The following is a 17,609-nucleotide window of genomic DNA, read 5'->3' as shown; positions in this document are numbered from 1 at the left end:
GGAACTTGCTGGTTCAGTGTGGTCAGTACAGTCTGGTTCAGTGTGGTTGATACTGTCCGGTTCAGTGTGGTCAGTACTGTCCGGTTCAGTGTGGTCAGTACTGTCCGGTTCAGTGTGGTCAGTACTGTCCGGTTTAGTGTAGTTGATACTGGCCAATTCAGTCAAGTCGGTACTGTCTGGTTCAGTGGGGTCAGTACTGTCCGGTTTAGTGTGGTTGATACTGGCTGGTTCAGTGTGGTCAGTACTGGCCGGTTCAATATGGTTGATACTGGCTGGTTCAGTGTGGTCTGTGAGTACTGTCCGGTTTAGTGTGGTTGGTACTGTCCGGTTCAATATGGTCAATATGGTTGGTTTTGCTTTAGCTGGACTAATCTATCTATGTATAGTCTAATCAAAATCTAGTAATTCTAACCCTGATCTGAGTAGTCAGTAATGTCCAGTCCAGTCTGGTCGGTACTGCCCTGTGGATCAGTTTGGTGGGAACTGGCTGGTTCAGTGTGGTCGGTACTGTCCGGTTCAGTGTGGTCAGTACTGTCTGGTTCAGTGTGGTTGATACTAGCCAATTCAGTCAAGTCGGTACTGTCTGGTTCAGTGTGGTCGGTACTGTCTGGTTCAGTGTGGTTTATACTGGCCAATTCAGTCAAGTCGGTACTGTTTGGTTCAGAGTGGTCGGTACTGGCCAGTTCAGTGTGGTCAGTACTCTCCGGTTCAGTGTGGTCAGTACTGTCCGGTTCAGTGTGGTCGGAACTGGCCGGTTCAATATGGTCAATACTGTCCGGTTCAGTGTGGTCAGTACTGTCAGGTTCAGTGTAGTCAGTACAGTCCGGTTCAGTGTGGTCAGTACTGTCCGGTTCAGTGTGGTTGATACTGTCAGGTTCAGTGTGGTCAGTACTGTCCGGTTCAGTGTGGTCAGTACTGTCGGGTTCAGTGTGGTCAGTACGGTCCGGTTCAGTGTGGTCAGTACTGTCCGGTTCAGTGTGGTCTGTGAGTACTGTCAGGTTCAGTGTGGTCGGTACTGTCAGGTTCAATATGGTCAATATGGTTGGTTTTGCTTTAGCTGGACTAATCTATCTAAGTATAGTCTAATCAAAATCTAGTAATTCTAACCCTGATCTATCTGAGTAGTCAGTAATGTCCAGTCCAGTCTTGTCGGTACTGCCCTGTGGATCAGTTTGGTGGGAACTGGCTGGTTCAGTGTGGTCGGTACTGTCCGGTTCAGTGTGGTCAGTACTGTCTGGTTCAGTGTGGTTGATACTGGCCAATTCAGTCAAGTCGGTACTGTCTGGTTCAGTGTGGTCGGTACTGGCCAGTTCAGTGTGGTTTATACTGACCAATTCAGTCAAGTCGGTACTGTCTGGTTCAGAGTGGTCGGTACTGGCCAGTTCAGTGTAGTCAGTACTCTCCTGTTCAGTGTGGTCAGTACTGTCCGGTTCAGTGTGGTCGGAACTGGCCGGTTCAATATGGTCAGTACTGTCAGGGTTCAGTGTGGTCGGTACTGTCAGGTTCTAGTGTCGTCAGTACTGTCAGGTTCAGTGTGGTCAGTACTGTCAGGTTCAGTGTGGTCAGTACTGTCCGGTTCAGTGTGGTCAGTACTGGCTGGTTCAGTGTGGTCAGTACTGTCCGGTTCAGTGTGGTCAGTACTGTCCGGTTCAGTGTGGTCAGTACTGTCTGGTTCAGTGTGGTCAGTACTGGGTGGTTCAGTGGGGTCAGTACTGTCCGGTTCAGTGTGGTCAGTACTGTCAGGTTAAGTGTGGTCTGTACTGTCCGGTTCAGTGTGGTCTGTACTGTCCAGTTCAGTGTGGTCAGTACTGGCCGGTTCAGTGTGGTCAGTACTGTCAGGTTAAGTGTGGTCAGTACTGTCCGGTTTAATGTGGTCAGTATTGTCCGGATCAGTGTGGTCAGTACTGTCCGGTTCAGTGTGGTCAGTACTGTCAGGTTCAGTGTGGTCAGTACTGGCCAGTTCAGTGTGGTCAGTACTGTCCGGTTCAGTGTGATCGCTACTGACCGGTTCAATATGGTCGGTACTGGCCAGTTCAGTGTGGTCAGTACTGGCCAGTTCAGTGTGGTCAGTACTGTCCGGTTCAGTGTGGTTGATACTGGCTGGTTCAGTGTGGTCGGTACTGGACGGGCCGGTTCAGTGTAGTCAGTACTGTCCGGTTCAGTGTGGTTGATACTGGCTGGTTCAGTATGGTCGGTACTGACCAGTTCACTGTAATCGGTACTGTCCTTTTCAGTGCGGTTGATACTGGCCAATTTAGTCAAGTCGGTACTGTCTGGTTCAGTGTGGTCAGTACTGGCCGGTTCAGTGTGGTCGCTGCTGGACGGTTCAATATGGTTGATACTGGCCGGTTCAGTGTGGTCTGTGAGTACTGTCCGGTTCAGTGTGGTCGGTACTGGCTGGTTCAATATGGTCAATATGGTTGGTTTTGCTTTAGCTGGACTAATCTATCTATGTATAGTCTAATAAAAATCTAGTAATTCTAACCCTGATCTGAGTAGTCAGTAATGTCCAGTCCAGTCTGGTCGGTACTGCCCTGTGGATCAGTTTGGTGGGAACTGGCTGGTTCAGTGTGGTCGGTACTGGCCAGTTCAGTGTAGTCAGTACTGTCCGGTTCAGTGTGGTTGATACTGGCTGGTTCAGTGTGGTCGGTACTGACCAGTTCACTGTAGTCGGTACTGTCCTTTTCAGTGCGGTTGATACTGGCAAATTCAGTCAAGTCGGTACTGTCTGGTTCAGTGTGGTCAGTACTGTCCGGTTCAGTGTGGTTGATACTGGCTGGTTCAGTGTGGTCAATACTGTCCGGTTCAGTGTGGTCAGTACTGTCCGGTTCAGTGTGGTCGGTACTGGCCTGTTCAATATGGTCGGTACTGGCCAGTTCAGTGTAGTCAGTACTGGTTTGTTCAGTGCGGTCGGTACTGGCCAGTTCAGTGTGGTCGATACTGGCTGGTTCAGTGTGGTCAGTACTGTCCAGTTCAGTGTGGTCGGTACTGGCCGGTTCAATATGGTCGTTACTGGCCAGTTCAGTGTAGTCAGTACTGGTTGGTTCAGTGTGGTTGGTTCTGGCTGGTTCAGTGTGATCAGTACTGTCTGGTTTCACTACTGCCCAGATTAATCAGGTTCGACTGCAATGAAAGGTAAGACTACAATAGTTCTCTACAGTGTATACTGTTCAACTATTTCAAGTCGCGAATATTACCAAGAAATACAGAATACTTGACAACAATATTTCCTGTCTGACTTCTCCAACCCGAATACTGTATAGAGATGCTACCCAGCAAGTACTGAATGTTAAAGGCTGAGTGGAGGGTGAGAGAAAGGTCAGTGTTTTCTGTGACAACAAGCTTCTTGTGGCGGTATGTTACCTACTCGCTATGGGAAGGCAACACACTGAGTCCTTTGTTCCAGCAACACTAAATACTTGTTTAAGACAACATCATTAAAAGACCTACACAGGGGGAGTTAACCAAACAGTCTACTTACACACATTTATGTCATTATTCAAATTCTCTGAAACCTTTTATGATCGTTGTGCTTTGTGTTATATAGGCCCCAGGATATTGTATAACTTCATAGTGTTGATGTGAACACAAACCTGCTTTATCTACAGCTATGTGCAAGCTCTTTGAAATCGACTTGCAAAATATGTAAAATATGTTGGATGTCTTCAGAGGACAATATAAATCTCTCATTACAGGGGTTATTTTCAGTGGTAAGTAATACACACAGACTGCTACAGATAGTTTTGAGTTTTCACCCACAGGAATTGTTCTCACTGAGTATTTAACTTTTAGTATTGAATATCTATTTTACCTCCGGGGTCTAGTGTGTAGGGTCTCTTTAACCCAATAAATCGCTATTTAGTGCTGTTGCAGGTGAATCTTAAACTGTGTATCTGGGGCAGTGAAGTAGCCTTGTGGTTAAAGCGTTGACTCGTCATGCTGAAGACCCAGGTTCAATTCCCCACACGGGTACTATGTGAAGCCCATTTCTGGTGTCCCCTGCCGTGATATTGCTGGACTATTGCTAAAAGCGGTGTAAAACACAACTCACTCACTCACTCACTAAACTGTGTATCTGCTCACAACAGTGATATTTAATGTGATCCGCAAGATAATCAATAGTCACACTTCTGCACATCAGACACTGCAGCTGAGTTGTGATGTAACGGATGCCATAATTCAGTCAGAAAATACAGGTGTTATAAGAAGCAGACAAGATGGAACTGCCACACTGTGGTCGATGGTTAGCAAGGCGATGTTGTTATATTATGTAGTTTTTTAATATTTTCTTCCATATTTGTACACTGGGTACAGCTAAAATTACACCTTCAGTATTTTACACTAATATGTCAATCATGTGAGTTCGGCACATGTACAGAGTTGTCAATCAGAATATTTTGGTGTGTTTTCTGTTGACTGTATTCCCAATAAATGGGTACAACAACATGCAGTAGACTTGGACAAAGTACTGTGACCATGTGTCCCAGTCCACCCAGCTGTGAATGGGAACCTCGTTAGGATGAGAAAGCCGTAAAACTCGGTGCGCGTCTAGTGGCTGCAAGAGTTGTATACTCGCTGGGGAGTTGAGATTGATAATACGATGTGCCGTTGAGATTGGCATCCAGTGATCGAGGGAAATACCAGCGCCTTGAGCATGTACTAGTTACGCGGAAATGTGCGCTATATAATTATCATATAATATATTCCAAAGACATTTGACAAGTTGTTCAAGAGAACCCAAAATACATTTTAATGTGCACATTCCTTCTATATTCCTACAACATATCCCAAGTACTATGTAGGCCGTGTTCTTGAATGTAATGGTTTCTGAAAGACATTATGAACAGTTCATAGCTCCACTGTTTCAAACAGAAGAGGATATTACATATATGACACAGTAATAATGTCATTGGCACATCTTGATACATTCTGAGAAGGTGATAGTATCTTAATGTTGAATCATGTACACTCTCTATATCCCCTGTAGTTATGTAGGAAGTTTTGATTGGACATATGGTGAATGAATTAGATATTTCACCAAGCAGCTAGAACACAGGTAGACAGATGGAATGCAAAACATGTCTCGTTCCTGCTTGGTAATATCCTTTCATTACCTGCCGTATGGTCAGGTGGAAACTAGTTGTATGCCAGCCAGTACATTCTGGCTGATACTAGCGTCAGGAGGACTTATTCTCATTGAGATTCAGAAGCAGCCTGCTGCCTGTGGAGCATCACTCAGCTTGTTGCCATCAGCCGCAGGTGGATTTTTCCCAACTTGTTGTTAGGAAATTAGTCTTGCTACATCAATTCTTAATTTGTTATAGGTAGTTTCAAGATATGCCACTCCAATAGTATATGTAATAAATCCTCACAGTGGGAATGGGGGCAGTTTGACAACTGGCATTAAGCACTTTCATGGAAAGCTTATTTAAAGAACGACGATGAAACTAGCAAGTATTTTTCCATAGTTTGATTTGTGGGTGATTGTTTGATCTGTAGCCTGGCTGAAAACGTTTTCCCTGAAATGCTGTGAGTATAGAACACATTTTGAAACTAAACACAAATGCTGCCTTTCTCCAGTTCTGAACTAATTTCCGTTGAACGTATTTGCTTTTCTTCTCTGTGTATCTCATCATAATTAATTAAAGACCAGTATAGTTGAAATATAAAATGTTTATGTGTACTGACTTTGGTAAGCTCTGAGTATATTTAGGTGTGAAGGTTAGTGCTCTGTACAAGAGGCCATGTTATTTCATTATTATACTGACCCAGTTATAGCTGGTATATATATGGTACTTCAGCCTAAAGGCACAATGTCACACCACACTTCTCTAAAAATACATAATGCATTTTCTCAATAATACTAACTATCAGCCATTAGGGAAGCTAACTTATAGTTTATTCCAAAAATAATTACGTATTTAGATTACAATATTAAATTTATAAAGTTTGAATGAATTAATGCAAAGTTGCATTAAATCGACTCTTGCGCCATCTACCAGACGAACATTACTTCAAGCGATCCCCATAGAGTTATGTCCCTTGGAGCGCTCTTTACGAATATCCTATAACGCAACATAATAATAATAATAATAGTTCATTTATAAAGCGCATATTTCCATGCTCAATGCATGCTCAAAGCGTTGATGTCAGGACGAAAAGGCTTTTTGGAAAAGGTGGGTCTTTAGCGATGTTCGAAAGGTTGAAACATGTAATTGAGGCCAGTTCAGCAAACACCGACAACACCGCATGCGACAGTTTTCGATGTACAGAGCAATCGTTTACTTTCCATGTATGGAAGGTGTTATCTGGTTGGAAGCTCTTTGCCTCGAAGTTTCAATTATCCATTTCAGGCAAGTCGTAAGGGACAATAAGTCTTTTATTGCATCAATAGGAAGCTGAAGTGGGTGCATATGCCCCCAATATATAAAATATAGGCCAAGTCATATGGCTGCTAGGGCAAATTAGTGTCACTCACTCACTCACTCACTCACTCACTCGCCCACCCACATTTTCACTCACTCATTGTCATACAGTATCACTCACTGGGGGACGGTGGGGAAGCCTAGTGGTTAAAGCATCGACTCATCACGCTGAAGACCCAGATTCGTTTCCCCACATGGGTATATGTGTGAAACCCATTACTGGTGTCTCCCATGTGATATTGCTGGAATATTGCTAAAAGCAGCGTAAAACCATACTCACTCACTCACTTATTCACTATCATACACTCACACACTTGTTCCACTCCACTTATCTCCAGTGGTGGTGGGGTAGCCTAGTGGTTAAAGTGTTGGCTCGTCACGCCGAAGACCCGGGTTCGAATCCCTACATGGGTACAATGTGTGAAGCCCATTTCTGGTGTTCCCCACCGTGATGTTACTGGAATATTGCTAAAAGCGGCGTAAAACCAAACTCAGCAACTCCATTCCACTCCACTTAGCCACCCATTCACTCACTCACTCACTCACTAACAACTCACTCACTCAGCTCAGCTCAGCTGAGCTCAGCTCACTCACCCCGCTCCACTCCACCCTGCTCACTCACTCACTCACTCACTCAGTCACTCACTCACTAACAACTCACTCACTCAGCTCAACTCAGCTCAGCTCAGCTCATTCACATCCACCCACACATGAACATTTCCTTGCCCTTTGATGTAGAAAGAGTATTAGAACTGTGTCCGACCATCTACAAGGTGCTTGTTTTAGCTGCTGTAGGTGGTATTAATAATCAAGTCTACATCACTGCATATATACCCTGCACTTGTTTTAAGACTCTACTCAGCCTTGTTTCCCAACAAGAAGCCAGTATCCTTGTCAGAAACAGCTTGATGATTTGTTCACAAACAAGGTCAGCTGTCGACATTTTCTGGTAGAATGGCACTTCCCCAAGCAGTCTTATCTGATTCCTTCCTTCATTGCAGTCCGTCAGAACAAACCAGAGCTTTATAATTCATCAAACTGCATGTTACAAGATTGTGTTGAATAAATCAGATTTATGGGAGGTTATACTTTTGAAACATGTTTCGGACATGAGATATGGAATACTTCCTAATGTAAATAACACTTAGGTCAGCTGTCAGAATGTTTTTGAACGGTATATTTGTTGTTTGGGCAACCTGGGGCTGCCTGCCAAGTCTCATTTGATGACATATATTCCTGTATAGACTGATTAAGAATATGTTACAGTTATTTTGGTGATTTGTTTTCATATTTTGGGGTATTAAAGAAAAGATATATATAATAAACTTTGAAATTTGCCATAATAGTTGTCTAAAGGACCCTCATTTTAACCTGATGTTTATGTTAAATTCAGGTTTGATACACTTGTCCAGTGGGTTTGTGTAGGTCCTTCATAAATGTTTGACTTGTGTTCCAATTGAGTTCAGTAGGTCCCACATTAATGTTTGACTTGTGTTCCAATGGAGTTCAGTTGGTCTCACATAAATGTTTGACTTGTGTTCCCATGGAGTTCAGAAGGTCTCACATAAATGTTTGACTTGTGTTCCAATGGAGTTCAGTAGGTCTCTCATAAATGTCTGACTTGTGTTTTGACAAGCTACCATGGGTTATTGAGGACCGTCAGTGACCAAACTACCAGTTTTTATGAAATGACTTTAACAGAACAGTGTAGGGAAACCTGGACATGCAGGTGAGAGAATGATGGTCTCACAGCTTCCATGTGGTGAGAGAATGATGGTCTCACAGTTCCCATCAGGTAAGAGAATGATGGTCTCACAGTTCCCATCAGGTGAGAGAATGATGGTCTCACAGTTCCCATGAGGTGAGAGAATCATGGTCTCAGAGTTCCCATCAGTGAGAGAATCATGGTCTCACAGCTCCCATCAGGTGAGATAACCATGGTCTCACAGCTCCCATCAGGTGAGAGAATCATGGTCTCACAGCTCCCATCAGGTGAGATAACCATGGTCTCACAGCTCCCATCAGGTGAGAGAACCATGGTCTCACAGCTCCCATCAGGTGAGAGAATCATGGTCTCATAGTTCCAATCAGGTGAGAGAATGATGGTCTCACAGTTCCCATCAGGTGAGAGAATGATGGTCTCACAGTTCCCATCAGTGAGAGAATCATGGTCTCACAGCTCCCATCAGGTGAGATAACCATGGTCTCACAGCTCCCATCAGGTGAGAGAATCATGGTCTCACAGTTCCCATCAGGTGAGATAACCATGGTCTCACAGCTCCCATCAGTGAGAGAATCATGGTCTCACAGTTCCCATCAGGTGAGAGAATCATGGTGTCAGAATTCCCATCAGGTGAGAGAATCATGGTCTCACAGCTCCCATCAGGTGAGAGAATGATGGTCTCACAGCTCCCATCAGGTGAGAGAATCATGCTCTCACAGTTTCCCTCAGGTGAGAGAATCATGGTCTCACAGCTCCCATCAGGTAAGAGAATGATGGTCTCACAGTTCCCATCAGGTGAGAGAATCATGGTCTCACAGCTCCCATCAGGTGAGAGAATCATGGTCTCACAGTTCCCATCAGGTGAGAGAATGATGGTCTCACAGTTCCCATCAGGTGAGAGAATCATGGTCTCACAGCTCCCATCAGGTGAGAGAATGATGGTCTCACAGTTCCCATCAGGTGAGAGAATCATGGTCTCACAGCTCCCATCAGGTGAGAGAATGATGGTCTCACAGCTCCCATCAGGTGAGAGAATCATGGTCTCACAGCTCGAATCAGGTGAGAGAATCATGGTCTCACAGTTCCCATCAGGTGAGAGAATCATGGTCTCACAGCTCCCATCAGGTGAGAGAATCATGGTCTCACAGCTCCCATCAGGTGAGAGAATGATGGTCTCACAGCTCCCATCAGGTGAGAGAATCATGGTCTCACAGCTCCCATCAGGTGAGAGAATGATGGTCTCACAGCTCCCATCAGGTGAGAGAATCATGGTCTCACAGCTCGAATCAGGTGAGAGAATCATAGTCTCACAGTTCCCATCAGGTGAGAGAATCATGGTCTCACAGCTCCCATCAGGTGAGAGAATGATGGTCTCACAGCTCCCATCAGGTGAGAGAATCATGGTCTCACAGCTCGAATCAGGTGAGAGAATCATGGTCTCACAGTTCCCATCAGGTGAGAGAATCATGGTCTCACAGCTCGAATCAGGTGAGAGAATCATGGTCTCACAGTTCCCATCAGGCGAGAATGTTATTAGAGGGAGCTCAAGACATTAGTGTTAAGAAACCGCTAAATGATTCCAAGATATCCAGATATTCTCATGCTTGATGTGTAATAGCTATCAGATATAAGCACTGCTAATCTGCACTGTCTGACCTCTCTACTTGGGCTTATTATGGATGGATTATCAACATTGCTTGCATACCACTAGGCTACCCCACCGTCCCGGATAATTGGGATGTTCAAGCTGCAGATTAGGATCAACTTTGATCAGCGTTTGATCACTTACTGTATCGTCACATCCAGGTGACATTTCCTACAGTTGATGTACATCAAAATACAGCATCAATGTAAGGGATTACTTCATAATCAGATTTGTAAGACAACCTGAAAGTTAAAATGAAAGATAGTTTCAGAAATTTGGTGGAGTACACGACATAACTGTGTCCGAGCTTCACTGTCTGCAGCCTTTGAACCCGTTACATTCCTACTGAACATGCATGTTGTGTTGATCATGGTAGCCAATACATTTGTAAAACATGTGCTCAGAATTAATGCCTGGTGTATGATTTCATTTATATCTGCAGATGTGATGTTATATCTGTGTTTTAAGGAGTTGATCAACATATGATCTTTCACAGTAAAACAATACAATGGTTTATAACAAATGTGGAACTGCGGAGGGTTTTCAAGCATGTCACAGGGCATTCATAGAAATGTTTAGGTGTGCTCTTTGGTAATAAAGCGATAGAATAAGTAAAACTTGCCATTAATCTCAAGGAATTCATCGAGATTATACCTAAATTTATAATTGTGTATCAATTTTCACATGTTAATCATTTTCAAAGTGTTTGTCATGTGTGTTTGTGTTTTTTACATTATAAACATTTCCTCAAGGTTTGTTTGTTGAAATAGAAAGTCTAAGAGTGCCTTCCTGGGAATCTTTTTGAACCTTTAACATTGAATTGTTAACGCGCTATTTGTGATCTCCAATCCTGTAAACTATGCTTGTTGAGGATATTTATCATATTTGTAATAATTTACATATATATTTATAATTGATATATAATATCTTCCAGTCATGATCATGACGATGATGGAGGCAGTAATTGTCGCAGTACATATTTGACGGCAGTTTAGTTAATGCAATAACAATATCATTGTTGTCAGATGAGCCATGATATGTAAAGATTCCTGAATTTTGTTAAAAACAAAACCTAAAGCCTGCTTGATTGTGTATAACAATAACTATGGTAAATATGGCAACTGCAAAGGTCCTCATGTCTTGTGGAAGGTAACTTTTCCATATTCAAAATGTTTTTTTCAAGTTTGTGGAGGCTCTTCATGTGATATATCTTATGGTTATTGTGCAGCTTAGAGAGTTAAGATTTTATGTTGCATCAGCTTTATTTCAGGCATATAGCAACTTCTATGGCTTAGAAATGGAATATTTTGAAACATTAAGCAATGGCAGTTTACAGCGATTTGTGTCAGAATCGATGTATTCACTTCAGACAGCCATTCTAGAAAACTGTTTTAATTCGTTACCATCAGCAACATTTAAGTTTCCACTCATTGGGATGTGTAACTAGGTTTCTTTTTCAACAGGGGCGGTGGGGTAGCCTAAGGGTTAAAGCGTTGGCTCGTCACGCCGAAGACCCAGGTTTGAATCCCCACATGGGTACATTGTGTGAAGCCCATTTCTGGTGTCCCCCGCCGTGATGTTGCTGGAATATTGCTAAAAGCGGCGTAAAACCAAACTCAGTCAGTCAGTCAGTCTTTTTCAACAGAATAGCGCTGTTAATGTCATGTACACTCAGTTTTGCATATCTTAGTGTTGCAAGGATCCACACATCAGGAATCCTAGATTCTCTCTGGACCAACATTTTTGGTCTAGTCTCAGCAATGACCTAGGGAGGATGGTGGTTGAACCCCCACCCACATCGTACCAAACGACGTTAGAATATGGTACTTGTTGTTACTGTGCCTGGGACTCTTTAGCAGTAACTGTCAGCTGTGTCACTTGTCTGGACTACTATTCTACTATGAACAACTGAATTTTTTGTGTGTGTTTCCAGAGCGAAGCCTACTGGATTGTCTCCCCTTCCAGTCCCAGTGTCCAGAGGAAGAGGTGGATCTGGTGAAGTTCCTGTATGAGAACAAGCTGAAGAAGGTGAGGATATGGCTGCCTAGTTTCTGTGTGCAAGGGGAAGTCACTGTGTTCGGGAAGCCAGACTGTGTTGTAATACCCACCATCCTAGACAGATTAACTATAACATATGAAAAAATACTTTATAATTTCTCTTTTGTAGCACATATCCTGTTTGTCAGAGGACAATAAAACATCACTTCTAAGCTGTAGTGGAACCCAGCCCGATCCACATGTATGGTGGCTGTTCTCGATACTAGAACTGTTTGAGTGTTCACCTGACTTGGCTGACACATGTCATCGTATCCCATGGCCAATTGCGTAGAATGATGCTCATGATGATGATCACTGGATTGTCTGGTCCAGGCTCGATTATTTACAGACCGCCACCATATAGCTGGAATATTGCTGAGTGCGGTGTAAAACTAAACTCACTCACTCACTCACTCACTCTTATTTAAGAAATGTCCCCCAGTTGTGTGTGTGTGACTCCCTTGAAGACAGAGACGGAGTCGAGATGACTCCCATATTTGGGAGCCATGGGCAATCCCTTACTTAAGTCCTCAGTGTATACAGAAAATATTACACTGACAGCTACATTTATTATGGGGCTGACTTTATTTAGGGGTAGCCTAATGGGTAAAGTGTCCGCATGTCACGCTGAAGCCCCGTGTTAGATTCCTCACATGGGTACAATAGCTGGAATATTGCTGTCTGCGAGATAGGACATGTTCTTGTGTCCTAAATGTTGTGACTTTGATGCCTCTCACCACGATCTGTCTTGTTTCAGTACAACAAGCCGGGCGATATTAACCTACCTTCCTCTCTAGCATGTCTCAACGACAACCTTGACATGGTCGTCAACCTGTCTGAACGCCACTACTACAACTGTGATTTCAGAGAATGTTTCTCAATAACTTCAGAGTAAGTAATAGCAATGAAACTCTGACTGAACTCCACTTTTCCATGATGAATATTAGGGCTGTGCAATATAACCGGTTTACCGGTATTTACTGGTTCTGACATGAAAACGATACATATTGCGATACGCTGATCAAAAAGCGGTATTTCGACTTGCATTCGAAAAACTTCGTAACACTCGAAAATCTTCAGATATTTCCTTGTTTCATTTGTGCCTAATATTATTTAAATTTTTATTTTGTCATGATTAACGGTTGTTGTTAAAGCTTAATCAAGCATAGTTATTTTGTTCTGTTTTTGCTTTATAAATCAAGCATTAACTCGACTATAAGTAGTTTTATGTTTAAAAATACTTCTTGCAATAAATTGCAATTCATATCGCAATATATGCTTTCGCATCGCAATATGAAAATTCTCTGCAATACCCACCCCTAATGAATATTATGAAGCCCTGCTGGGTAATTTAACATTTAAAACTCATCCATTTAACCCCATGATGTTCCTGGAATATTTGCTCAATGGTCTAAAGCGTAGAAACCAAACTAAATATTTCAGTCAGTCAGCCTAATGAATATAATGTGTCTAGCTCAAAGTGCACAGACAATTGCTATCGATCTTGAAGCAGGTATATTTTGGAATGTGCATCCCAACTTTCTTGTGATTGTACATATCCTCATCTGCAACAGCATACTACATAAGATGATAGCCTAACACCCATCTCTGTGTGTTCTACAGGTGGCCTGGTTTGGCTGTAGGCTGGGGAGTATACAACTAAATCTGATTGTGATGCACTACCAGGTGAACAGGCAGATTACCATCTCTTCCTACCTGGTACCCATTTACTGCTGGGAGAACAGAGGCATATAAATGTCACTTGCCGAAGGAGGACTTCTTTCAGAGGCACTTAGAAGTTGGAGCAGTAAGGAAGAATAACAATTTATGGATGAACAACTTCTTTATTGCCTAAGAAGACAACACTGTGCCACACAAAATGTTTCAATGTTGGGCAGGAGTATTCAAGCCACAACATTAAAGCCACAACATTAGATCGAGCATATGGACCTGCGTGGCTGGCGTTCGGACATTCGTTTGAGGCAGACAACGAGCATGATCAAGCCATGGCTGCTTACTTCACTGCCTCTCAGATCATGAAAGGGTGAGCAGAGTTATCTCCCTCTACAGTTTCTCACCCTATTTTTTAAGGTCTCCTGGTGTTAAGATGGCCGTAAGTGCCATACATCAACATTAACTTACGACTGTCTTCGCTCTAAGAGTGAGTGAGTGAGTTTAGTTTTACGCCGCACTCAGCAATATTCCAGCTATATGGCGGCCGTCTGTAAATAATCGAGTCTGGACCAGACAATCCAGTGATCAACAGCATGAGCATCGATCTGCGCAATTGGGAACCGATTACATTTGTCAACCAAGTCAGCGAAACTGACCACCCGATCCCGTTAGTCGCCTCTTACGACAAGATAGTCAGCCTTTGTTATGGGACTGGAACTATAATAATTTAAGCTCTAAGTTTGCTCTGTGGAATATGGCTTGGTAAACATTGATCAATATCAGTCCTTTAGTGAAGTTTAGCTTTCATTTAATTCAGAATTTGTAGGAAAGGTTTAGTCTCAATTTCTGTAGTAATTTTAGTTCTATAGAAGTAAATCCAAAGTCCGAAGTGAAGTTTTGTTCAACAAGAAACAGATATATAGTACAACCAGAAATTATTGAGAATTTAAGATTGTAATTTTTTTTTAAATTTTCACTCATTACTCACGTATTAAATGTGAATATTAGCAGAACATAATTCCAGATTCAAAGACAGGTGGACAGTTAGTATTTTGTCAAGTCACCATGGGCAGCAATGCAGGCTTCAATGCAGCGGGGCATACTACTGATCAAAGAAGTTAGAAAGTCGTGGTCCATGCTGTCCCAATATCGGACCCACCTCTTCTTTCATTTCAGCAATATTTGTCACATTTATCTTATTGACACTTTCCTTCATAAGTCCCCAAACATTTTCTATTGGATTTAGGTCAGGGCTATAGCTTGGCCAATCTAATAATGTCATATTTTGGGTCCGACACCAGGCCTGTGAATGCTTTGAACGATGTTTTGGGTCGTTGTCCTGCTGGAAAATCCAAAAATTTCCATAGAACACGTGAGCAGATGGAAGTAAATGTCCCTCGAGGATATCTGTGTACCGCTCACTGTTCATATTCCCTTCAAATACACACAGGGGCGTTGCCCCAAACACAGATATGCCACCCCACACGTTCAATTTCGGACTGTACTTTGGGCGCTGATACAAAGGTTTTTCAGTTTGTTTGGTCCAGAATTTTAGTGTATTAGGAAACAGCCACACCGAACTTTCATCTGAGAAAATCACATTGTCCCAGTTAAAATTTCTATGCTGTAAGCACCAGTTCAACCTTCGCTCTTTTTGTTCAGGTTTCATGATCGAAGACAGAATTCCTCGACTTTTCTGCCAACCCATTGCATGCAGTTCAGTTCTAATTGTCTCCTTACAGACAGCCACAGTTCCTCTATCAATCATATCCAGCCTTAAGTTTTCTAAACTCCTTCGTTTGTTTTTAGAAACAAGAATACCAAGCCGCCTCCTGTCACCGACAGTCAATTTTCTGGGCCTACCTGCGCCTCCCTGGTGCTCAATGCCATATCCATTTGCAATATTTTTTCAAAACACGATAAACAGTGGAGAAAGGGATGCCTGTTCTACTTGAAATCACTTAAGCTGATCAGATATCCTTGTTATAATACTCTAAAATCAACTTCCTCTTCTCTAAATCACTGAAAATGTCGTCTGCTAGCAAGTAAACAGATGGGGATAACTCTTCACAAACTAATGAAAAAGGATTAACGGAGTTGTCTCTCTTGAATGAAACCAAGCACTTGATAGCTGGTCAAGGTTGTTTATACTAGAAATCCAATTAAACATATTCCTACAATTCTCAATAATTTCTGGTCATACTATAGCTGGAATATTGCTGAGTGTGGTGTTAAACAAGAAATAAAACAAAATGATGATTACACTATTTACATGTCTGTTGCTTGAAGGTGTCACCTGCCAGTGTTGTATATTGGCCTGGAGTACGGACTCACCAACAATGCCAAGCTGGCCGAGAAGTTCTTCAGCCAGGCTCTCAGTATCGCACCCGAGGATCCTTTTGTCCTTCATGAGATGGGCGTCATAGCCTACCAGAACAACGAGTGAGTCAGTTCACACACACATACAGAATGATACCATAGTGCGTGCGTGGTGGGCGAACTGGCTAAGGCGCCAGGCTAGTGATCCAGCGAGCATGAGGTACCGGGATCGAGCCCACCTGTGACCAGGTGTAAAAAACCTTGGAGTCAACTTTGTGTGCAAACTCTTTCAGTGTTGTCACAACCCCTAGTGTACAGTACACAACCCTGTGCACTTGAATGAACCCACGAATCAGTTGGTATATGACCAGATGGTGGCCACATGAATATGTGCAAACACCTAGTTGCGGGTACAGCAACGCGCAGTAAACTTGGACAAAGAACTGTGGCAATGTGTCCCAGTCCACCCAGCTGTGAATGGGTACCTCGTAAGGATGGGAAAGCCGCAAAACTCAGTGCGCCTTGTGGCAGCAAGAGTTGTTTGTTCCCCAGGGACCTAAGATAGATAATAAGATGTGCCGTTGAGATTGAGGGAAAAAATACAAGCGCCTTGAGCATGCACTAGTGGGAGTATATGTGCGCTATATAAATATCAATAATGAATGATAGTACTGTATGCTCATAAAGTCAACAGATTTATCTAGGATTCTTAACTGACAGTCACAGTAGAAAAAAAGTTCTTTTTTGCCCAAAAAATGGCAAGTATTTATATCCTTAATGTCTTAATTCCATGTGTGTGCGTGTGTGCATGTGTGTTAACACATCAATTTCTTGAAGTAAACTTGCAGCTTTCCTAAAACCTAAAATACAGTAATCTACTGTCATGTAGTTATATACTATATACTGACATGCAGTTAACTCCCCTGACATGTGGTTGTCTCCCCTGCAGCCTGGTGGAGGCAGAGCAGTATTTCATGGAGGCGCTGAAGAAGGTGAAGGCCATCAGCAAACAGACCATGGCGGAGAAGTGGGAACCACTCCTCAACAACCTCGGCCATGTCTGCCGCAAGAGGAAGTAGGTCACTCTTCCTTTTTCTCCTCGATGATTCAGTTGATGAAGTTGTCCGTCAGCGTGTCACTAAGATTCATAATGTGCAGCTCTGCACACAGTACTCCTTCGAACACACGACCACCTCCTAAATGTTGTTGTTTTCTTGTCTATTAACAGGAAGTACGAAGACGCCCTAGAATACCACAAGCAAGCAGAGATGATCTGTCCACAGAACCCCTCCACGTACTCAGCCATTGGCTACGTCTACTCCCTCATGGGCGACAACATGAAGGCCGTCGACTGCTTCCACCGCGCACTCGGGATCCGCAGAGACGATGCATTCTCCACCACCATGCTGGGTCATGTGATCGAGGCCCTGATGATGGATATGTCACCGTGTGAAGGTAACTCAGTGTGGCCAATATTGGTTGTGTTCAGTATGTTATGCACAGAAATTTAATATTTGTTGCATGACATTTGTGATTTATATGGCACATTTATAAGACATTGCAGATGATGTTGCTGGTTACTGAGTTAGAGGCAGCCAAGGTTGTTAAAGCGTCTGTAGAAATCATGTTAGTTCCTGAAAACAGTTCAATGACATGGATATGATACTTTTTTTCTTTCATAATAGTGTATGGAAATTAACATAAACACATATTTTTAGCAAATTAAAAAACATTTTGAAGAGTTTGGGCAAAGCAGTGCAAAACAATTTTGATATATATCAACAGT

The 17,609-nt window shown here is 42.9% G+C and overlaps 1 protein-coding gene across 1 annotated transcript in view; it reads left to right on the top strand.

Moving 5' to 3' along the window:
• The window catches only part of LOC124253465 (cell division cycle protein 16 homolog), a 55,172-nt gene that overhangs the window by 36,835 nt on the left and 728 nt on the right, over positions 1-17,609 (top strand). Inside the window, exons 7-13 of the mRNA XM_046687246.1 lie at positions 11,727-11,821; positions 12,588-12,721; positions 13,454-13,469; positions 13,729-13,874; positions 15,794-15,946; positions 16,773-16,898; positions 17,052-17,278. Of these exons, the coding sequence (XP_046543202.1) occupies positions 11,727-11,821; positions 12,588-12,721; positions 13,454-13,469; positions 13,729-13,874; positions 15,794-15,946; positions 16,773-16,898; positions 17,052-17,278 (897 nt within the window). The remainder of the gene's footprint in view (positions 1-11,726; positions 11,822-12,587; positions 12,722-13,453; positions 13,470-13,728; positions 13,875-15,793; positions 15,947-16,772; positions 16,899-17,051; positions 17,279-17,609) is intronic.

Source organism: Haliotis rubra, unplaced genomic scaffold (assembly GCF_003918875.1).
Source record: "Haliotis rubra isolate DU_JTF1 unplaced genomic scaffold, ASM391887v1 Scf540, whole genome shotgun sequence".
Classification (NCBI taxonomy): Eukaryota; Metazoa; Mollusca; class Gastropoda; order Lepetellida; family Haliotidae; genus Haliotis; species Haliotis rubra.
Note: the sequence above shows the minus strand (reverse complement) of the source record. Positions and strands in the feature narration are given on the sequence as shown.